The following is a 19898-nucleotide window of genomic DNA, read 5'->3' as shown; positions in this document are numbered from 1 at the left end:
CCTCAGTCCGGAGCTGCCCCTTATCCTGGTGCTGCCCCTTATCCTGGTGCTGCCTCTTACCCTGGTGCTGCCCCTGACCCTGGTGCTGCCCCTGACCCTGGTACTGCCCCTGACCCTGGTACTGCCCCTGACCCTGGTACTGCCCCTTAGTCCGGAGCTGCCCCTTAGTCCGGAACTGCCCCTTAATGCAATGGGGTTAATGTGGAGGGGGGTCATTTGGAGGAAGCCAAGGAGGCGGTTAGGGACTGTGGTGACGTGGGGACCACGACCAGAGCCGGAGCCGCCACCGTGGATGGAAGCCCACCCAGACCCTCCCCTAGACTGTGTAATGGTGCGCCCGGAGTTCGCACCTTAAGGGGGGGGTTATGTCACGCCCTGGCCTTAGTATTCTTTGTTTTCTTTTATTTTAGTTAGGTCAGGGTGTGACATGGGGAATGTTTGTGTTTTGTTGGTTTTGGGTGATTCTATGGTAAAGGGGTTGTTTGGTGTAGTATATGGGTTTGTGTTGAGTACATGTGTCTAGCGTTGTCTATGTATGTTTAGTTGTCTAGGAGAGTCTATGGTTGCCTGAATGGGTTCCCAATTAGAGACAGCTGATTTCGGTTGTCTCTGATTGGGAGCCATATTTAGGGTAGCCATAGGCTTTCATTTGTTGTGAGTAGTTGTCTATGTGATACGTTTGTAGCCAGTGTGTGCACATCGTTATTTAGCTTCACGATCGTTTTCTTGTTTTGTTTATTTCGTAAGTGTGTTTGTTTCGTTTGCCTTCTTCTTAAATAAAAAGGAGATGGCTTATTTTCCTAAGACTGCGTTTTGGTCCGTCAATCCTCCACACGATCGTGACACTCCACAAATTTCTTGTTAACAAACTATGATTTTGGTAAGTCGGTTAAGACATCTACTTTGTGCATGACACAAGTCATTTTTCCAACAATTGTTTACAGACAGATTATTTCACTTATAATTCACTGTATCACAATTCCAGTGGGTCAGAAGTTTACATACACTAAGTCGACTATGCCTTTAAACAGCTTGAAAATTCCAGAAAATTATGTCATGGCTTTAGAAGCTTCTGATAGGCTAATTGACATCATTTGAGTCAATTGGAGGTGTACCTGTGGATGTATTTCAAGGCCTACCTTCAAACTCAGTGCCTCTTTGCTTGACATCATGGGAAAATCAAAAGAAATCAGCCAAGACCTCAGAAAAAAATTGTAGACCTCCACAAGTCTGGTTCATCCTTGGGAGCAATTTCCAAACGGCTGAAGGTACCACGTTCATCTGTACAAACAATAGTACACAAGTATAAACATCATGGGACCATGCAGCCGTCATACCGCTCAGGAAGGAGATGCGTTCTGTCTCCTAGAGATGAACGTACTTTGGTGCGAAAAGTGCAAATCAATCCCAGAACAACAGCAAAGGACCTTGTGAAGATGCTGGAGGAAACAGGTTCAAAAGTATCTATATCCACAGTAAAACGAGTCCTATATCCACATAACCTGAAAGGCCGCTCAGCAAGGAAGAAGCCACTGCTCCAAAAAAGCCAGACTACGGTTTGCAACTGCACATGGGGACGAAGATCGTACTTTTTGGAGAAATGTCCTCTGGTCTGATGAAACAAAAATAGAACTGTTTGGCCATAATGACCACTGTTATGTTTGGAGGAAAAAGGGGGAGGCTTGCAAGCCGAAGAACACCATCCCAAACGTGACGCACGGGGGTGGCGGCATCATATTGTGGGACTGGTGCACTTCACAAAATAGATGGCATCATGAGGTTGGAAAATTATGTGGATATATTGAAGCAACATCTCAAGACATCAGTCAGGAAGTTAAAGCTTGGTCGCAAATGGGTCTTCCAAATGGACAATGACCCCAAGCATACTTCCAAAGTTGTGGCAAAATGGCTGAAGGACAAAAAAGTCAAGGTACTGGAGTGGCAATCACAAAGCCCAGAACTGAAAAAGCGTGTACGAGTGTAACGGATGTGAAATGACTAGCTAGTTAGCGGGTGCGCGCTAGTAGCATTTCAATCAGTTACGTCACTTGCTCTGAGACATTAAGTAGGGTTTCCCCTTGCTCTGCAAGGGCCGTGGTAGCTACCAAATACTAATTACATTTAAGTAATTTAGCAGACGCTCTTATCCAGAGTGACTTACAAATTGGAAAGTTCATACATATTCATCCTGGTCCCCCCATGGGAATTGAACTCTGGTCCCCCATGGGAATTGAACCCTCAACCCTGGCGTTGCAAGCGCCATGCTCTACCAACTGAGCCGCACGGGACCACATAATTGAGTGTATGTCAACTTCTGACACACTGGGAATGTGATGAAAGAAATAAAAGCTGAAATAAATAATTCTCTCTACTATTATTCTGACATTTCACATTCTTTAAATAAAGTGGTGATCCTAACTGACCTGACAGAGAATTTTTACTATGATTACATTTCAGGAATTGTGAAAAACCGAGTTTAAATGTATTTGGCTAAGGTGTATGTAAACTTCCAACTTCAACTGTATGTACTGCCATGTATGTGTAACTGATAGATGCACACACACACTACATGTTAATGTTTTTAAATGTATATCAGTTGTAATGTCTTTTTCGTTACGTGTTGGACCACAGTAAGACTAGCTGTCGCCATTGGCATTGGCTAATGGGGATCCTAATAAATCTAAAAATCTAAAAATCTAAAAATACACAAAACACACCCACACAAGCATATTGACTCTACACACACACTCACACTCACATATAGACACACGTTCACACTCTTCAGATACGCTGCTGTTACTCTGTTTATTATCTATCCTGATTTCCTAGTCACCATTACCCCTACCTACATGTCCATATTACCTCAATTACCTCAACTTCCTCGTACCCCTGCACATTGACTCGGTACCTGATTTGGTACCCCTCTGTGATCATCAGGGTCCCGGTGAAGGGATTTCTTTCATTGATTAACCATCAGATGTACAGGTTTGTTGGTTATAAAAGCGATAGGCCGTAATTAGTGCTAATTTTAGTCTCCAATTAGATGCTGTCAACTACGTAGTCTACATTAACAGACAACAGACCAGTAATAGTTTCCCAAAAATATTTCGCAACATGTTTTCAAAGGAGGGAAGAGAATTGGATGGAGGGGGACAGATTTGGTTATGACACCGCCTTTCGCCGATGACGCGTGCCAACCATTTGGACAGAGCGCATATAGGTAGGCTGTAGCAGCCCATATCGCGGAGCGACAACCTGAGGCTTGAAGTGTGAAAGCCGGGCGTTTTGTGCTAGGCTACAAGAGAAGTCATTTAAAAACCGTGGGGAATAACACCACGGTAGCATCTGTTAATAGGATTTGAGACAAGCTCATTGTGATCATGTGCGACGCTCGACGGTGCGGCAACCTCTATTCGGTTTACAGGTAGGTGCTAATGTGTGTGACCGACATTTATTTGCATGCCTTTATTCCTTAAATAAAGTCCTGTATTTTGTTTACTGATCGACATCCTTGCTATCCCTTTTAATTGGCTCTTTATGACAATGCTGCAGTCTCTGTAACGTTAACCGGAGCCCGTTGCTAAGCCCTCTCCCGAGTCAGGGTCATTGATATGCAGATGTTGTTTCCCGTTGCTTGGAGACATTCCGCATCCTCTGCTCGAGCCACACCGTGTACACCAACACAGGCACCGGCGTTATTTATTTCTCCTGGCAATTACCGTGCCATCAATCACAGTATGATGTCCGCTGTCGGTCTCGTTCTTTGTTAACGGCCATGTCACGTCACCGGTGAATAGGCAGGTATCTGGCAGGGGCCTCACGGTAAATCAATTCTACTCAGAGACAGCATGCTTATTTATCCCTTTCTATGGTAGGCCTACGGTAGATTAAACACACCACGAGGTGTCTAAGAGAAAAGTAGTACATAGGTCCTATATAGCCTATCTATCCCCTATTCCATACTATGGGATTATTGTAATAGCACTATAACGACTGTGTTTGCTAGTATGATTTCCAAACACAACAGAATACATGACATATTACCTACTGAGCTATAGAAATTTGGGTTCTAGGCCTACCCTACAATAGGTCGTTATTGTAAAAGAGAATCTGTTCTCAATGATTTACCTGCATGATTAAATAAAGCAATACAGTCTTTAGCACGATCGAACCCAAGGAAACAATAGCAAGGATGGAATTAGCCTACGTTGAGCTGTCCCTGTGCTGAAAAGACGCGTGGGTGCTGAATAGGCACGTGGGAGGTCCATATCACCATCTTTCCTTGCTGCTTACTCTATGCCAAGTCGACCATATGGCTAGGCTCATGTTTATCCAAGAATACATGTAATCCCCTTTATAGAGTGGTGCTGTTGCCTATCAACAAGGACAGTAATGCATGTTTTTCTATTAGGCTATTTGTTTGAATGCTCTATTTCATCATTTTGCCTTGAAGTTCTATATTTATGCCCTATGTAGGCCCACACACATACACACTTACTATTTATAAATGTTTTATTTGACCTTTATTTAACTAGGCAAGTCAGTTATGAACACATTCTTATTTTCAATGATGGCCTCGGAACAGTGGGTTAACTGCCTTGTTCAGGCGCAGAACGACAGATACTATACTTGTAAGGACTTTTTGAGGATCAATAATTTATTACTTTTCAAAATCCTATTTTCCTTAACCCCTGACACTAACCTTAACCCCTAACCCTAAACATAACTCAAAACCTTAACCCTAACCCTAATTGTAACCCTAAATCAACACTAACTAAAATAGCCTTTTTACAAGTGATAACCGGCAAAATGTCCTCACAATTTTAGTTGGTTTACTATTCTTGTGAAGACTTCTGGTACTCACAAGTATAGTAAAACGTGTACACACATACACACACACACACTTTTGTTTTACTATCCTTGTGGGGACCAAAAAAATGTATTCCCAATCAAAATCCTATTTTCCCTAACTCCTAACCTTAACTCCAAATCCATAACCCTAACACTTAACCTAACTCCTAACTCTTAACTCCTAACCTCTAACCATAACCTTAATTCTAACCCTAAATCTAACCCGTAAGCATAAAATAGCCATTTTCCTTGTGAGGACCTGTGAAATGTCCCCACTTGTCGTAATTGTCCTTGTTTTACCATTCTTGTGAGGACTTCTGGTCCCCACAAGGATAGTAAAACCAAACAACACACACGCACATAGGCAGAGAGAGAGATTCAAAAACAGAAACAGAAACATGGTGGTCTTGGTCCACTTTGTATTTGACCCACATATTGTCAGCATGAATGTCATTATACAGTGCATCTGTGCGTGCCATGGTCTCAAAAGTGGCAGCTTTCCTGTTAGCTGTTTAAGAGCAAATCTGCTTAGGAATGTCTGGTATTAGCGTGGTCATGTCAACCACGTGTAGCCTACTTTAGGGCACACTGATTTCCAGCCAATTCCTAAAGTCTTCTTTGTCCCTCAGGGTCAATAAAGCTCGTCATCTTTGTCGGTGACCTTGTCTCATTTTCAACCTGTTGCACCTAGAGCTGGAGGGCCAAAGAATTATAAACGTGTGTAGACCAGAGCCCTCTGTTATGTATTGGACTGTGCACCAAATAACAACTTTGTTATTGAAGTATAAATAAAGGAGGCTAAAATCGCTGACCCCCTGACTCCAGATGCACATCTCTATTTTAATGGGGATCGTAGCCTTTCACAGCAGGTTGAGCAGATAGGGAGTTTCGAGCTGCTTACACAGCAGTAGCCTATTGAGCTTGCCTCGGGACATATGTTTGTCCGGTCTCTTGGACTCCCTCAAGTTTAACCGTTTGAGCCAAATGGTTTCACCGGCTTACCGTTTCTTTGGCACCTGTCGCGGCAGTATAGTCATTAGCAGCGTTAAAACTCGCAGAGACAAGATGTGGGGTTGATTAATGCGTTGTCTTGTTCGGCGGTGATACGTCGTCTCTTCATGTCCAAGATGTGGTTGACTTTTCGTGGAGGAGAAAGAGGGGGGCGACAACGAGAGGAGGTAGGGTGGGTCATCCTTTGCAGACTTCGTACCAACGATTCTATGGTTCATTCATGGAAAAAGGCAACGTTTTTTCATGTTAGTTCACCACAAATTATGATGGACCCTACTTTCTTGCAACATGCAACAACGTGCATAGCCTACTGCTTGCTTGTAAATACACTATCATAGAGGCAATATGTAAATATATGTTAACTGTTTTAAATGGTTAGTGCAAAGTCATGGAACTCCTGCGACATCATACGCTCTGAGGAGCGGTTGCTGTCCACGTGTTGAAACGCACACAGGATTGTCTCTGGTCTTTTCGCCATTCTCACGCACGTGATGCGCCTTTGTCCGGTGCTTCAATAAAGACATGACATAATTGTATAATCGATTTCATGATATCTTACTGGGCTCGGAGCAACATTTGAGTCCATTAGCCTGGAACAGGGATGGGCAACTGGCGGCCCGCGTCAAACCTTTTGTAGGCCCATGGATAATTTTCCAAAGACAAAATCAATACAAATCAAATCAAGCTTTATTTGTCACATGCGCCGAATACAGCAAGTGCAGACCTTACCGTGAAGTGCTTACTTACAAGCCCTTAACCAACAGTACAGAGTTTTTAAAAAAATTACAAAATAAACTAAAGCATAAAATAATAAAAAGTAACACAATAACATAACAATAAAGAGGCTATATATGGGGTACCAGTACCGAGTACCGAGTCATTGTGCGGGGATACAGGTAAGAGGTAATTTGTACATGTAGGTGGGGGTGAAGTGACTATGCATAGATAATAAACAGCAGTAGCAGCAGTGTACAAAACAAATGGGGGGTCAATGTAATAGTCCACGTGGCCATTTGATTAATTGTTCAGCAGGCTTATGGCTTGGGGGCTTAGAAGCTGTTAAGGAGCCTTTTGGTCCTAGACTTGGCGCTCTGGTACCACTTGCTGTGCGGTAGCAGAGAGAACAGTCTACGACTTGTGTGACTGGAGTCTCTGACAATTTTATGGGCTTTCCTCTGACACCGCCTATTATATAGGTCCTGGATTGCAGGAGGCTTGGCCTCAGTGATGTACTGGGCCATTCGCACTACCCTTTGTAGTGCCGAGCAGTTGCCATTCCAGGAAACCGGTCAGGATGCTCTTGATGGTGCAGCTGTATAACTTTTTGAGGATCTGTGGACCCATGCCAAATCTTTTCAGTCTCTTGAGGGGGAAAATGTTTTGTTGTGCCCTCTTCACGACTGTCTTGGTATGTTTGATAGATCGTGATAGATCATTGGTGATGTGGACACCAATGAACTTGAAACTCTCGACCCGCTCCACAACAGACCAGTTGATGTTAATGGGAGCCTGTTTGGCCCGCCTTTTCCTGTGGTCCATAATCAGCTCCTTTGTCTTGCTTACATTGAGGGAGATGTTGTTGTCCTGGCACCACACTGCCAGTTCTCTGACCTCCTCCCTATAGGCTGTCTCATCGTTGTCGGTGATCAGGCCTACCACTGTTTTGTCGTCAGCAAACTTAATGATGGTGTTGGAGTCGTGTTTGGCCACGCAGTCGTGGGTGAACAGGGAGTACAGGAGGGGACTAAGTACAGGGAGTGAGGTCAGAACAGGGAGTACAGGAGGGGACTACGCTGAGGATCAGCGTGACAGACGTGTTGTTGCCTACCCTCACAACCTGAGGGAGGCCCGTCCGGAAGTCCAGTATCCAGTTGCAGAGGGAGGTGTTTAGTCCCAGGGTTCTTGGCTTAGTGATGAGCTTTGTGGGCACTATGGTGTTGAACGCTGAGCTGTAGTTATTGAACAGCATTCTTACATAGGTGTTCCTTTTGTCTAGGTTTGAAAGGGCAGTGTGGCGTGTGATTGAGATTGCGTCATCTGTGGATCTGTTGGGGCAGTATGCGAATTGGAGTGGGTCTAGGGTGTCCAGGAGGATGCTGTTGATGTGTACCATGACCAGCCTTTCAAAGCACTTCATGATTAGATGTGAGTGCTACAGGGTGGTAATCATTTAGGCAAGTTACCTTCGTTTCCTTTGGTACAGGGACTATGGTGGTCTGCTTGAAACATGTAGGTATTACAGTCAGGGAGAGGTTGAAAATGTCAGTGAAGACACTTGCCAGTTGGTCCGCACATGCTTTGAGTACACGTCCTGGTAATTCATCTGACCCGCTTTGTGAATGTTTATCTGTTGAAAGGTCTTGCTCACATCGGCTACCGAGAGCGTTATCACAGTCATCCAGAACAGCTGGTGCTCTCGTGCATGCTTCAGTGTTGCTTGCCTCGAAGCGAACATAAATAGCATTTAGCTCATCTGGTAGGCTAGCATCACTGGGCAGCTCGCGTCTGGGTTTCCCTTTGTAGTCCGTAACAGTTTTGAAGCCCTGCCAAATCCATAGAGCGTCAGAGTAGTAGGATTCAATCTTAATCTTGTATTGACGCTTTGCTTGTTTGATGGTTCGTCTGAGTGCAAAGCGATATTTCTTGTATGCGTCCGGATTAGTGTCCCGCTCCTTGAAAGCGGCAGCTCTAGCCTTTAGCTCGTTGCGGAGGTTTCCTGTAATCTATGGCTTCTGGTTGGGAAATATACGTACGGTCACTGTGGGGACGACGTCGTCGATGCACTTATTGATGAAGCCAATGAATAAGGTGGTGTATTCCTCAATGCCACTGGATGAATCCCGGAACATATTCCAGTCTGTGCTAGCAAAACAGTCCTGTAGCGTAGCATCCGCGTCATCTAACCATTTCCGTATTGAGCGAGTCACTGGTACTTCCTGCTTTAGTTTTCGCTTGCAAGCAGGAATCAGGAGGATAGAATTATGGTCAGATTTGCCGAGTGGAGGGCAGGGGAGAGCTTTGTATGCATCTCTGTGTGTGGAGTAAAGGTGGTCTAGAGTTTTTTCCTTTGGTTGCACATGTGACATGCTGGTAAAAATTTGGTATAACTGATTTAAGTTTGCCTGCATTTGCTTATGGCCTTATAGAGTTGGTTGAGAGCGGTCTTAGTGCCAGCATTGGTCTGTGAGGGTAAATAGACGGCTACAAATAATATAGATGAGAACTCTCTTTGTAGATAGTGTGGTCTACAGCTTATCATAAGGTACTCTTCCTCAGGCGAGCAATACCTCAAGACTTTTTTAATATTAGACATCGCGTACCAGCTGTTATTGACAAAAATACACACACCCCCACCCCTCGTCTTACCAGACGTAGCTTCTCTGTTCTGCCGGTGCATTGAAAATCCCTCCAGCTCTATATTATCCGTGTTGTCGTTCAGCCATGACTCGGTGAAACATAAGATATTACAGTTCTTAAAGTCCCGTTGGTAGGATATTCTTAATCGTAGGTCATCAATTTTATTTTCCATTGATTGCATGTTAGCAAGTAGAATTGATGGCAGTGGGAGTTTACTTGCTCGTCTACGGATTCTCAAAAGGCAGCCCAATCTGCGTCCTCTTTTCCTCCGTCCTTTCTTCACGCAAATGACATGGATCTGGGCCTGTTCCCGGGAGAGCAGTATATATTTCTCGTCAGGCTCATTAAAGGAAAAAGCTTCGTCCAGTTCATGGTAAGTAATCCCAGTTCTGATGTCCAGAAGTTATTTTCGGTCATAAAAGACGGTAGCAGCATGTACAAAATATGTAAAAAAAAATAAGTTACAAACAATGCAAAAAAACGAACAAATAGCACAATTGGTTACGGCATGTAAAACCTCAGCCATCCTCTTCGGCGCCTTCTTAACATCAGTATGTATACAGCATGTATACATATTTTTTAGGAACTCAGTCAAGATCACAACTTACTGTTTAAAGTTAGAATAGTAGAATGCACAAAGTGCAATTTCAAAATGTGGTTGTGTATCAGCAGTTGTTCTCTTGTCAGTCACTGACATTCACTTAATTAGCCCATGTCAGCCAACATTTGGTAAGTTAGTCTAGCTGCCAGCTATCTAAACTTGTAGTAATCATGGTCGAATTACCAACCTGGTCCCGATTGATTTTGTTAGTCACTCTCACTCTGATATCCTATTAAAAACTGCTAACATTTCTCTCCGCCCCATGGCAAAATGTGTAGAATTTTTTGAAATTAGTTATAACATTTCAAAATCTTCCAAAGACAAATGGCAAAATGTGTAGATTTGCAGGAAATAAGCTGTAAAACTGAAAATATCTCCGCCCCATGGTAAAATAAGTACAATTGCATGAAATTAGTTGTAAAATTTCACAGTTTTCCAAAGACAAATGGCAAAATGTGTAGATTTGCAGGAAATGAACTCTAAAACGGCAATTTTTTTCTCTTCACTGTAAACAGAGAAGCCGCAAAAATGTTTTACTCACAAGGTGGGGGCATGGATGTGGGTGGGTACGCAGGATCACGAGCCCCTGCCTCCCACCATGATGAGTTCAGATGTTTTGTGGCCCCCCCATCCCCATCAACATTGTCCATCCCTAGCCTACAACATTACTATAGAAAACACTTAAGTGCTGTGGTGTAAGTGACATACTGAGCATGACTGCTTTTTTTCCAGGTAAAATTTGAGGGTGCTGAAATGATCCCCAAGTCAAGAAAATCTTCAGACACAAGAAAGGCAGTCAGCATCCAGGAGATTGCTGCTCTGGCCAGATCCTCTTTAAATGGTAAGGGACACACACACTGATTTACTTTCATCTCACACATACAAATCCTGCGCAAACTTAGGGCTTGATTCAATCCATAGCGCTGAAGACCTGCACTGGAGCGCAATATACATTTAAAGGCAATGTTCCCGCATTCAAGGAGACTACATTCACTGTAAAGGCTGTACATGTCGGCACAATTGGAAATTAACATTACATTTCAATGGCGCTATAGTGCTGATCTTCAGCACTACAGATTGAAGGACCCAGGACCCATCATTTTTAGAGGTCACACACTCTCTTTAACCCAGGCCTCCTACTTCTCTCTCTCCAGGCATATCCCAGGCGATGAAGGACCATGTGACCAAGCCCACGTCCCTGCAGGGTGGCAGGGTTGCCCACCTCATAGAGTGGAAGGGTTGGCCCAAACCCACAGACTCCCCAACGGACCGCCTCCAAACACACTTCAACTCCTACTGCCACCTCACTGAGGGAGAACAGGAGGCGCGCTTTGCTGCAGGTGCGTGTCCGTCCACCAACTTAGCCAGTAAAGTAGAGCCGCTGTCACACACCAATTTATAGCAATTGAATGTTGTCCTCTTTTAATATATTTGAATGTATCTTATCTCAGCTTATCTCTTTTAGTTTATTTTTCAAGAGGACACCTTCTGTTTCTATTATCCAACTAATTCTGCAGTCAATGGTGTTTAATAATCAATGTCTCAGATAGGATCGTATCAGGAATATGTCCTCTGTACAGTGCTTTACTCTGTGGATTTCAGTCATTAGCATTTAACGTCCATGCTGACGATTTGTGGGTCAATTGGATCAAAAGTAAAGTGGACCACCACCATGTGTTTGTGTGCGTACGTTCATACGTACTTGTGTGTGGTCTTGACCCCCCCATCATCCCTACACCTGTCCCACAGCTCCTCTCTAACCCCTGCATATGTCACAGCTCAGATCTGTGCCCCTCCTGCGTCAGCTAAGCGATGACGGCCTGTCCTATGAGAGCCCAACAGATGGTAGCCAATTAGAGACTCTCCTCCAACTGTCACTTCACTGTCCCCTAGTGTCCCCATGGTGATACAGCCTCTCCCCTGTTCACTTTCTAATGATTTCTGAGACAACTCTGTCTGTCTGTCTGTGTCCCACTTTCTCCCGTGCTTGATGTGTGCTGTAAGGTTTTTTGGGTGAAAATAAATAGTCCTGTTTTTAGCCTGTGTGTTTTTATTTGTCCTATTTGTTTGTGTGTCCATTTCCAGGAGTGGCAGAGCAGTTTGCTATCGCTGAGGCAAAGCTGAAAGCCTGGGCTTCTGTGGATGATGATGAGGAAGAAGCTGACAAAGAGTTCCTCCAGAACAACAGAAACACACTCACACTCTCTACCCGCTCAGGTAAACACTTTGCACAGAACCCACTTTGCACAGAAGTACACCCAATATCTATGTCATGCATCTCATCGTGTGTTTCGATCCTCATTTCCAGCTAGGGCTCTATTCAATCCGCATCGTGGAAATTCAGCGTTACAGCGTGATTGAAATTTAAAGGCAATGTTTCTACTTTAGTGGAGACTGCGTTCACGGTAAACACTGTATATGCCGGCTTAATCGGAAATTACCTTTAAATTTCTATTGCAGAATTTGTAACGCATCAGTTTTACAGATTGAATAGAGCCCCAGACTCGGTGCTATGCCCCAATATCCCTCACTCTCTTCTTTCTTTCCTTCCCTGTCCGTCACTCGTCCTCTTCTCATCCCTCCATCTCTCTCTTCTCATCCATCTCCAGGTGTTCTGACTCTTTGCTCCTCCCTCAGACACCGCAATGTCCAATCACGAGCCCCGAGTGTCATTCCAGGCTGAGATTGGCAGCGTTAAAGTTCCACCCTCTATCAGCTCAACCATTCCCGTTGGCTCTAGCAGCAACAGCCTGCACTGTGATAAGCCCACATCTCAGAATGACCCAGCTCCACAGCAAAACGACCGGCCTATTCTAGAGAGTGACCGGGCTAGCCCATTCCACAGAGAGGGGGAACTAGTGGATGGTGAGGATCAGCCTGTGCCACAGCTAGAGACCGGTGGGGGTGTCTGTATCGTCCACAAGCCTGACTGGATGCCGAGGGTCAGAAGCAGTAGGTTTGACTCCTGCTATTCAACCTCTCACTCTGAGTCTCTTGGAGAGGAGGAAGCAGAAGAGGAAGACGAAGAAGGGAGTGTGTTTCAGGAAGGTAGAGTGTGGCACTCCTGCCAGAGCCAGAGAAGCTTCTTCTCCGACAGAGGCTCGTCGGGAGTGGCGTCATTCGACGAGGAAGAGTAGGAGGTGGAGAAGGAGGTTGGAGGAGGAGGAGTAGGAGAAAAGAGGGAGCATTGGATGTTGTGTTTTTTCATCTTGTAGGTGTTCCCCTTGGATAGTCTGTCGACTCTTAGATATGTAACTTAGTGATGGCTAGCCTTTACTCATCTTCCATCCTTCTTTCCTTCCTTCCTCCTGTTTCTCTTTCTTTCCTCCAATTCTTCCTTCCTTTTCTCGGCTTGTCTCTCCCTGCTTCCTCTACCCTGCACCCTGTTTTTTCTCTTTCTCTTCTATTTCACTTCCTTGCCATTTCTTTGCTGATGTTACGCTGTATTTGAGAGTTGAAAATCGATTCCCCAATACTGTGTTGTTCAAACGGAGAGGTTTTATGTTGTTATTTCACTGGTTGTCTATGGATTGTTATTGTTGTGTTTTCCCAGGACCATGATGTGAAGTCAAGTAATGGGGTTTGTCCTGGATGAATAAAATGTGATTAAAAATATATATATTTTCACCATTTGATCATTTTACCCATCTCTGATATGAGACAAGAAGGAAAATAACCCCCCCCCCCCCCCCCCCCCCCCCCCCCCCCCCCCCCCCCCCCCCACACACACACACACACACACAGAATAAACGAGTTTTGGAAAAACAGATTTACATCTCAAAGTTTTGTTGAAATTTAATGTACAAAAAACAATTAGTATGCTTTCTGAAAAATAACAATGGCTGTTGATCTCAAATGCATATTCTCCTATGTACAATGTGTAGATTTCCGTCATAATGTATTTTCATATGTACAAACCATATACAGGCCGGGGCCATATAAAGGGAGAAACTACAGACTTATTGCTTAACTAGATGCGCTGTTAATTACCTTATACACTCTCTACATTAGACTCATTTTACATTATATCTTGTATGGCGAGCACTACTTCACATTCTATGTGCATACAAAAGTAAGACAACAATAAATGGTTGCACAACTGACTTTTTTACAGAAGAAAATTAACCGTTGAATTGTATTTGTTATGGTATGGTTTTACATAGAATTGAAATATATAATGGCTCAAATCTGTCAATGGAGCTAAGAGAAATTATTGAAGAGACAAATTACATAACATCTGTTTGTTGAACTCATTTTATAATGAGACCGTGGAGAACAGTCACACACTTTCCCTACAACAGTTGTTTCAGTTCTCTATAGAGGCTTCTATTGCTCATCAGTGCACTTGGAGAGTTATAACTGTGCTTCTAAGCTGGTAGTACGTATTTCTAAACTGGTTTTAAGGCCAGGCAGGCTGTATTAATAATTTTCAATGTAGGTGTGTGTGTGTGTGGTGTGTATTTTCTAGGATATTATTTTCCATGTTTAGATTTATGAATGTGTATGGTGTTCATTTACTTGGTGCTCGATTCAATCTGTATTACAGAAGATCCAGAGTACAGCACAATTGAAATATAAATGTCATTTCCGATTGAGATGACATATGCAGCATTTACAGGGAATGCATTCTCCGCTAATGCGGGAACATTGCCTTTAAAATGTCAATCGCACTACAACGCGGATCTTCAGCGCCACGGATTGAATCGAGCCCTTGTGCGTGTACTATTGGCCTATGTGCATATGTGTGCTCACAACAACTGATGTCGTCTCTCTCCACATAACCAACTTTTCCTGTGCAATGTAATGTGTCATTAACACTCACATCATTCCAGAAACATGCGGAACACGGTACAGTAGATAGGATACGATATTCACATAACATCCTATCTCAAGAAATGTAAGATACAAAATGACACTGTGACCAAAACACCCTGTTACAAGACAAGAAACTCTCTAACGTCCGTCCGCCCTCCTACCTTAATGCCAGACAAGGCTACATGTACTTTGAGTTAAATGCATGTTAATTACAATGTGCTTCACAAATGCTCTTAACCCTGTGGGATGCCATTTTATGACTGAGCAATGTCAATGTGTTGGCCTTTTCTTAGCTGCCTTTGGTTTGTAACTTATTGTCTTTCTCTTAATATCCCATTTCAGATATGACTGTACATGCACTTATACTGTAATTACAGAATGTCCTTTAGAATGTAGCTATGTAAATACGTAGATTTTATAGGCCACTTAATCTAAAGTGAGACCCTCCCTTCTCTTTCCTCTCTCTCCTTTGCTTTATCCCTCTGATCGGCTCTCTCTCTCTCTGTGTTATTTGTAGCTATATTTAGGGGGGAAAATGTAGTTTGGCTCTGATAATCAAACTGAGAATAGAAGTGTCAGCACCAGATGGGTGCATGGGCAAGGTTTCGCCAAGTCTCACACACACACACGCGCACACGCACCCCCCCCCAACCCCCCCCCCCACCCAAAATACTTTGTTAAACACAGAACCATGTTGTCACATTCACTCAGTTACTCTATCACTCACACAAGCTAATTTACATCAACACGTACACAACATTGTGGACACAGACGACCAGCTTAAAGATTCAGGTGAACGTGACCTCTAAGGTTGTAGAAACCTCAACGAACCACGAAGCAACTCCTAACTGTTCCTCGCCCCTTCTGTCATTCCGATTGGTCCTCAGTGCGGTTGGGACTTTGCTTACACTGCAGTTCTGATTGGTCCATTTGCTCTATGTTCTGGGGTGTGGTTCCATGGGGTGGGGTTCCATGATCCTTCGCCGGCTCCAATTGGTCAGTCTCAGGGAGGTGGGAGGAGTCAAAATCACAGGCCAGCTCTGATTCGTCAGTGTGGGAAGGGCTGCACTCTAAGATAAACTCCTCTGTTTGGTCCTCTGTTATTGAGAGGCTTTCCTGAAGAACCAATTCTGATGGCGGGTCCATATTGTCAGTGGGGATGGTTTCAAACTCCATATCTGATTGGTCCTGTATGAAGTGGACAGGGGTCTCCTCATCCATAACGTCCAATTGGTCCTCCATGTCGGGCGGGGTGGGTTCCCGTGGTAACGAGAGGCCTCTGTGGCGGTTCCAAAGCTTGTGCAGCTCTGTCACCTCGGAAACGCTGGTAGTGTTGCCGCTGTCACGGAAACTGGCCAGAGGGGGGCGAACTTTCACCCCTGTCACCGTCACTGAACCCTCTATGGCCTTACGCAGCTAGAGGTTAGACAGAGAGAGGAGAGGTAGAGATTGGAGGGAGAGGGAAAGGAATCAAATAGGGAGCAAGGATGAAAAGAGACGGAGGAGAGGATGGAAAGAAACGGGGCAGAGGATGGAAAGAAGATTGGAGAGAGAGAGAGACAGAGATATAGAATTGAACATTATGATGTGACTTTGGATTACACGGAGTAGTGATTCATATTACGCTTTTGATTCCATCTCCAAGCGCACTGGGTTGTTAATCTGCATCAACTTTTGTAACGAGCAGATTGATTAGCCTTGATTGCTTCTGATTCATGAAGCACAACATTGTCCTTAGGACTGATCTGAGGTGATAACATTATTCAAACAACCACAGCCAAAAGGTAAAGAGGACGTGTTCCTGTGATGTCATATCATGTGTTTGCAGTGATTTTTAGGTGAAGTGCACTCAAATCAAAACATAATATGATGACATCCGTGTTGAAAATACAAATAACTACACACTAACTACATGACCGTGACATAAGGGTTCTTCTAATGCACGGGAACACCCACCTCCCTGAGGGAGACCACGCCCACCAGCCGTCCTGTACTGGTCACATAGGCATGGTCCAGTCCCAGCAGGGAGAAGATGGTGTGAGTCTGGAGAGAGAGAGAGGGGGAGAGAGAGGGGGGGGGGGGGGGGGAGAAGGGGGATGGAGAGAGAGAGAGGGGGAGGATGCAGAGAGAGAGAGAGGGGATGGAGAGAGAGAGAGAGAGGGGGATGGAGAGAGAGAGAGATGGGGGGTGGAGAGAGAGAGAGAGGGGGTGGAGAGAGAGAGAGAGAGAGAGGGGGTGGAGAGAGAGAGAGAGAGAGGGGGTGGAGAGAGAGAGGGGGGATGGAGAGAGAGGGAATGGAGAGAAAGAGAGAGGGAATGAGAGAGAGAGAGAGAGAGGGTAAAACATAATTGAGAACAAATTGTCTATTAGAAAAATGCCATGGTTTAGTGCAGAGACTTCTATTTGTAATAAAAGGCTCCTGACTAGGAAAGCTGTGTGTTATCATATCTCTGTCACCAACCCCATCAATCAAAGGGGTCATCAAGGGCAGAGGGAAGAGATCCATGTTTTTTAGGGATGGAACTCATCCATTGTCGGACACTGTAGCCTGGTTACATTTCTAGATTTGAGTCATTTAGCAGATGCTCTGCTCATGTCTGCCTTGGCAGTGAAACAACGACAACAAGTATCGCAAGAAAAACCTTTTCAACTAAGACATATCAGTTGGGTTACTATGTAGATCGGTAAGAGATCGGTAAATTGAGTGACAGGTGAACTGATGACAACACACCTTATGCAGAGATGTCCGCTCCACAAGCTGAAAAGGGGCGGGGTCTATCTTGCAGTTGTTGAAATCCACTGGCTCGTCCAGCTGTTGCTCCTCCCACTCTGCTATCTGTGGGAGTGGATTCAAAACTCAGCCAATAAAATAACATCTATAAAGCTCTCACATCAGTCACTGCATTTTCGTTTGCTTTTGACTGACACGCCAGTTTACCAATGAGAGAGTTCAGTCTTACTTCGTTTGTGGTCATGTCATCCTCTACTTCAGGGGACTCCTGAAAACAAAGAGAGACAGTGGTTACACCCACATACACAAATATACAATGAATCCATACCACCACTGCATATGAGCGCAAAAGACTAACAACACATACCAAACAATGAGACTAACACATAACCACAATCAAAAGTGCATGTGTCTCCCCCTGCAGCTACGCTGTTACTCAGCCGGCTTTGTGAGTCACTGCTGATTTAGCTTTTGTTGGCTAAATAATCAGCTGAATCACTAAAATGACTTAACTCAGATTTGGTCAATTGTGCCTTCCTCTCTCCTTCTCATTTCTCTCTCTCTACAAAGTGTTACAAAGCCGCAGTATATTTTGGATTGGTAGAAGTACCCAAAGCAATTTTGGTCGGTCACTTGCTCTATGCTAGGTTGCTAGGCAACGGTTACTTAGCAACGGGCTCTAATGCGGGCGGCAGTCTTACCGCCGCCATGGAGATCCTGACTCGTTTGGGCCCCCTGCTCTCAGGAGCCTCTGGCTCTGCCGGGCTCTTAAAGCCAGGGAGAGAAGGGAGTAACATAGCACAACGTTAGCACAACGTTAACACAACCTAAAAACAACGTTATACTCTATAATGGTCTTACCAGCTGATAAGGAGACGGATAGTGGGTGATATAAATATGAATACAATGTTACTGCAACGCAGAACGCTTGTTATGCTTCTCTTACTAAGGAGAGGGAGGAGAGACGCGATGGCGTAACATCAGCGCAATGTTATGTTACAGCAAAGCTGGGGCTTAAAGTTACTAAAGATTCTCTGAGGACAGAGTGGACGTAAAGGAAGGAGGCATATGAGGATACAAGCATACACATAAAAACATGAACACATGCACACACTCACACTCACACTCACCTCGAGTAGCTCTCTCTCAGGGTCACCACAGGAAAGGGTCTGCTGAGAGCCTGACAGAGGAGAGGGAGTCGGCGTGTCTCTATTAATTGAGAGAGTGTGTATACTGTTGGGTGTCTCTGTGTTGTGAATAGTAGGGACAGTTTTCATAGCAGATTTGAGTGGCAGCTGAGAGTTGGACACAGCTGCACTGAAGGAGGACTCCTCTGTTGAGATCTAGATGGAGACACACAATATATACACACACACATATACAGACACACACACACACACACACACACACACTGGTTAGAGGTACTGTAGACAGTAGAAGGCATACTGAAGTACTGAAGATGCCCCACATACTGTAAGGCAAACTTCACAGACGTCCCTTACCAAACACACCAAACCAGCCCCACACACCTACTGTACATACACACACACACCTATCCTAACACAGACCTTTCCAAACACACACCCTGACTCACACGTTTCTGTAAGCAATATCTGTCCATCCAAATACACATCCACACATTATGTGTAATAACCTTCAGCCAAACTACACCACTCTTGATGATAACAGTGACTTTAAGTCGCACGCAGGGCTACCTCCTCACGTGAGCGGGAGTCCGACTCACCTCCGCTACACTCACCAGGAAGCGAACCCCATGGCGTGCGCTGGTATTGGAGGAGTTGGAGGTGTAGGAGTGTGTGTGTGTGCAGGGTGGGCTGGGGGGACTGTCCATGGTGTCCAGGCTGGTCAGGTGTGTGTGTGCGCCCAGTGTATGTGTGTGTGTGCCGTTGTCCTGGGCGTGCCTCCGGAGGTGGTCGAGCCTGCGCGTTGGACCCAGCTGGATGGACAGGAGTGACTGGAGCTGGGAGCGCTCTATAGAACCCAACAGGATCATAGAGTCTGAGGGACAGAGAGAGAGGGGGGGGGAGAGAGGGGAAGAGTGGGATAGGAAGATAGGGAAGGTGACAAAATAGGGGAGAAAAGAGTGAAGGAGAATAAGGGAGAGGAGACAGAGGAAGAGAAAAGGGGTGCAGGGAGAAAGGAGAGGAGAGAAAGAGGGAACAGTAAGGGAGAGTAATAAGCAGAGTACGGAATAGATGGAATAGGACACAAAAACAAAAAGCTGGAAGAAGTGAAAGACACGGGAGAGAAGAAGGAAAGCGGTAGAGAGGGAGAAATGTGTCATGGTGTCATGGAGGAAGGATGCATCTTGGATTTATAGCTGACTATAGATGTGCAGTTGCACACGTACCCTTACCTGTGGACTCAACCAGGGCCAGTGTTTTCAGCTGTCCAGTCATCAGGACCTCCTGTACCTCTCGGTAGGAGGAGAAGAGAGTGATGTAACGCACGTCTCTAACCATGATGTCCTCCACACGGATGTTATACTTCCTGAAGGAGGAGAGGTAAGAA

The 19898-nt window shown here is 44.8% G+C and overlaps 2 protein-coding genes across 11 annotated transcripts in view; one reads left to right on the top strand and one right to left on the bottom strand.

The window, feature by feature from the left end:
* Positions 1 to 3174: 3174 nt before the first annotated feature.
* On the top strand, positions 3175 to 13435 carry fam131aa (family with sequence similarity 131 member Aa). The gene is made up of 5 exons (XM_055867186.1): positions 3175 to 3424; positions 10553 to 10661; positions 10975 to 11160; positions 11906 to 12037; positions 12458 to 13435. The coding sequence occupies exons 2-5, from the start codon at positions 10574 to 10576 to the stop codon at positions 12955 to 12957; spliced, it is 906 nt and encodes a 301-aa protein (XP_055723161.1). The 5' UTR covers positions 3175 to 3424; positions 10553 to 10573; the 3' UTR covers positions 12958 to 13435.
* A 154-nt stretch (positions 13436 to 13589) lies between these two features.
* clcn2a (chloride channel, voltage-sensitive 2a) overlaps positions 13590 to 19898 on the bottom strand; it is a 60753-nt gene continuing 54444 nt past the window's right edge. For 4 of the 10 annotated variants that reach the window (XM_055867175.1, XM_055867173.1, XM_055867181.1 and 1 more), the window contains 8 exons: positions 19738 to 19877; positions 19111 to 19385; positions 18497 to 18709; positions 18068 to 18133; positions 17596 to 17634; positions 17367 to 17471; positions 16592 to 16678; positions 13590 to 16051 (listed from right to left, as the gene is read on the bottom strand). In XM_055867175.1, coding sequence (XP_055723150.1) covers positions 15503 to 16051; positions 16592 to 16678; positions 17367 to 17471; positions 17596 to 17634; positions 18068 to 18133; positions 18497 to 18709; positions 19111 to 19385; positions 19738 to 19877 — 1474 coding nt within the window. In that variant the 3' untranslated portion in view covers positions 13590 to 15502. The remainder of the gene's footprint in view (positions 16052 to 16591; positions 16679 to 17366; positions 17472 to 17595; positions 17635 to 18067; positions 18134 to 18496; positions 18710 to 19110; positions 19386 to 19737; positions 19878 to 19898) is intronic. The other 6 variants (XM_055867176.1, XM_055867174.1, XM_055867183.1 and 3 more) reach the window with 4 other exon arrangements.

The sequence above is a fragment of the Salvelinus fontinalis genome, chromosome 17, assembly GCF_029448725.1.
Source record: "Salvelinus fontinalis isolate EN_2023a chromosome 17, ASM2944872v1, whole genome shotgun sequence".
Taxonomy (NCBI): Eukaryota; Metazoa; Chordata; class Actinopteri; order Salmoniformes; family Salmonidae; genus Salvelinus; species Salvelinus fontinalis.
This window is presented reverse-complemented; position numbering and strand designations above follow the sequence as displayed.

Bases quoted from the DNA above. Each gene is read 5' to 3' on its own strand.
- fam131aa (XM_055867186.1), top strand. From the start codon at position 10,574: ATGATCCCCAAGTCAAGAAAATCTTCAGACACAAGAAAGGCAGTCAGC. The intron at 11,161-11,905 runs GTGCGTGTCCGT...GTCCATTTCCAG, and splicing joins GGAGGCGCGCTTTGCTGCAG to GAGTGGCAGAGCAGTTTGCT. The intron at 12,038-12,457 runs GTAAACACTTTG...CTCCTCCCTCAG, and splicing joins CACACTCTCTACCCGCTCAG to ACACCGCAATGTCCAATCAC.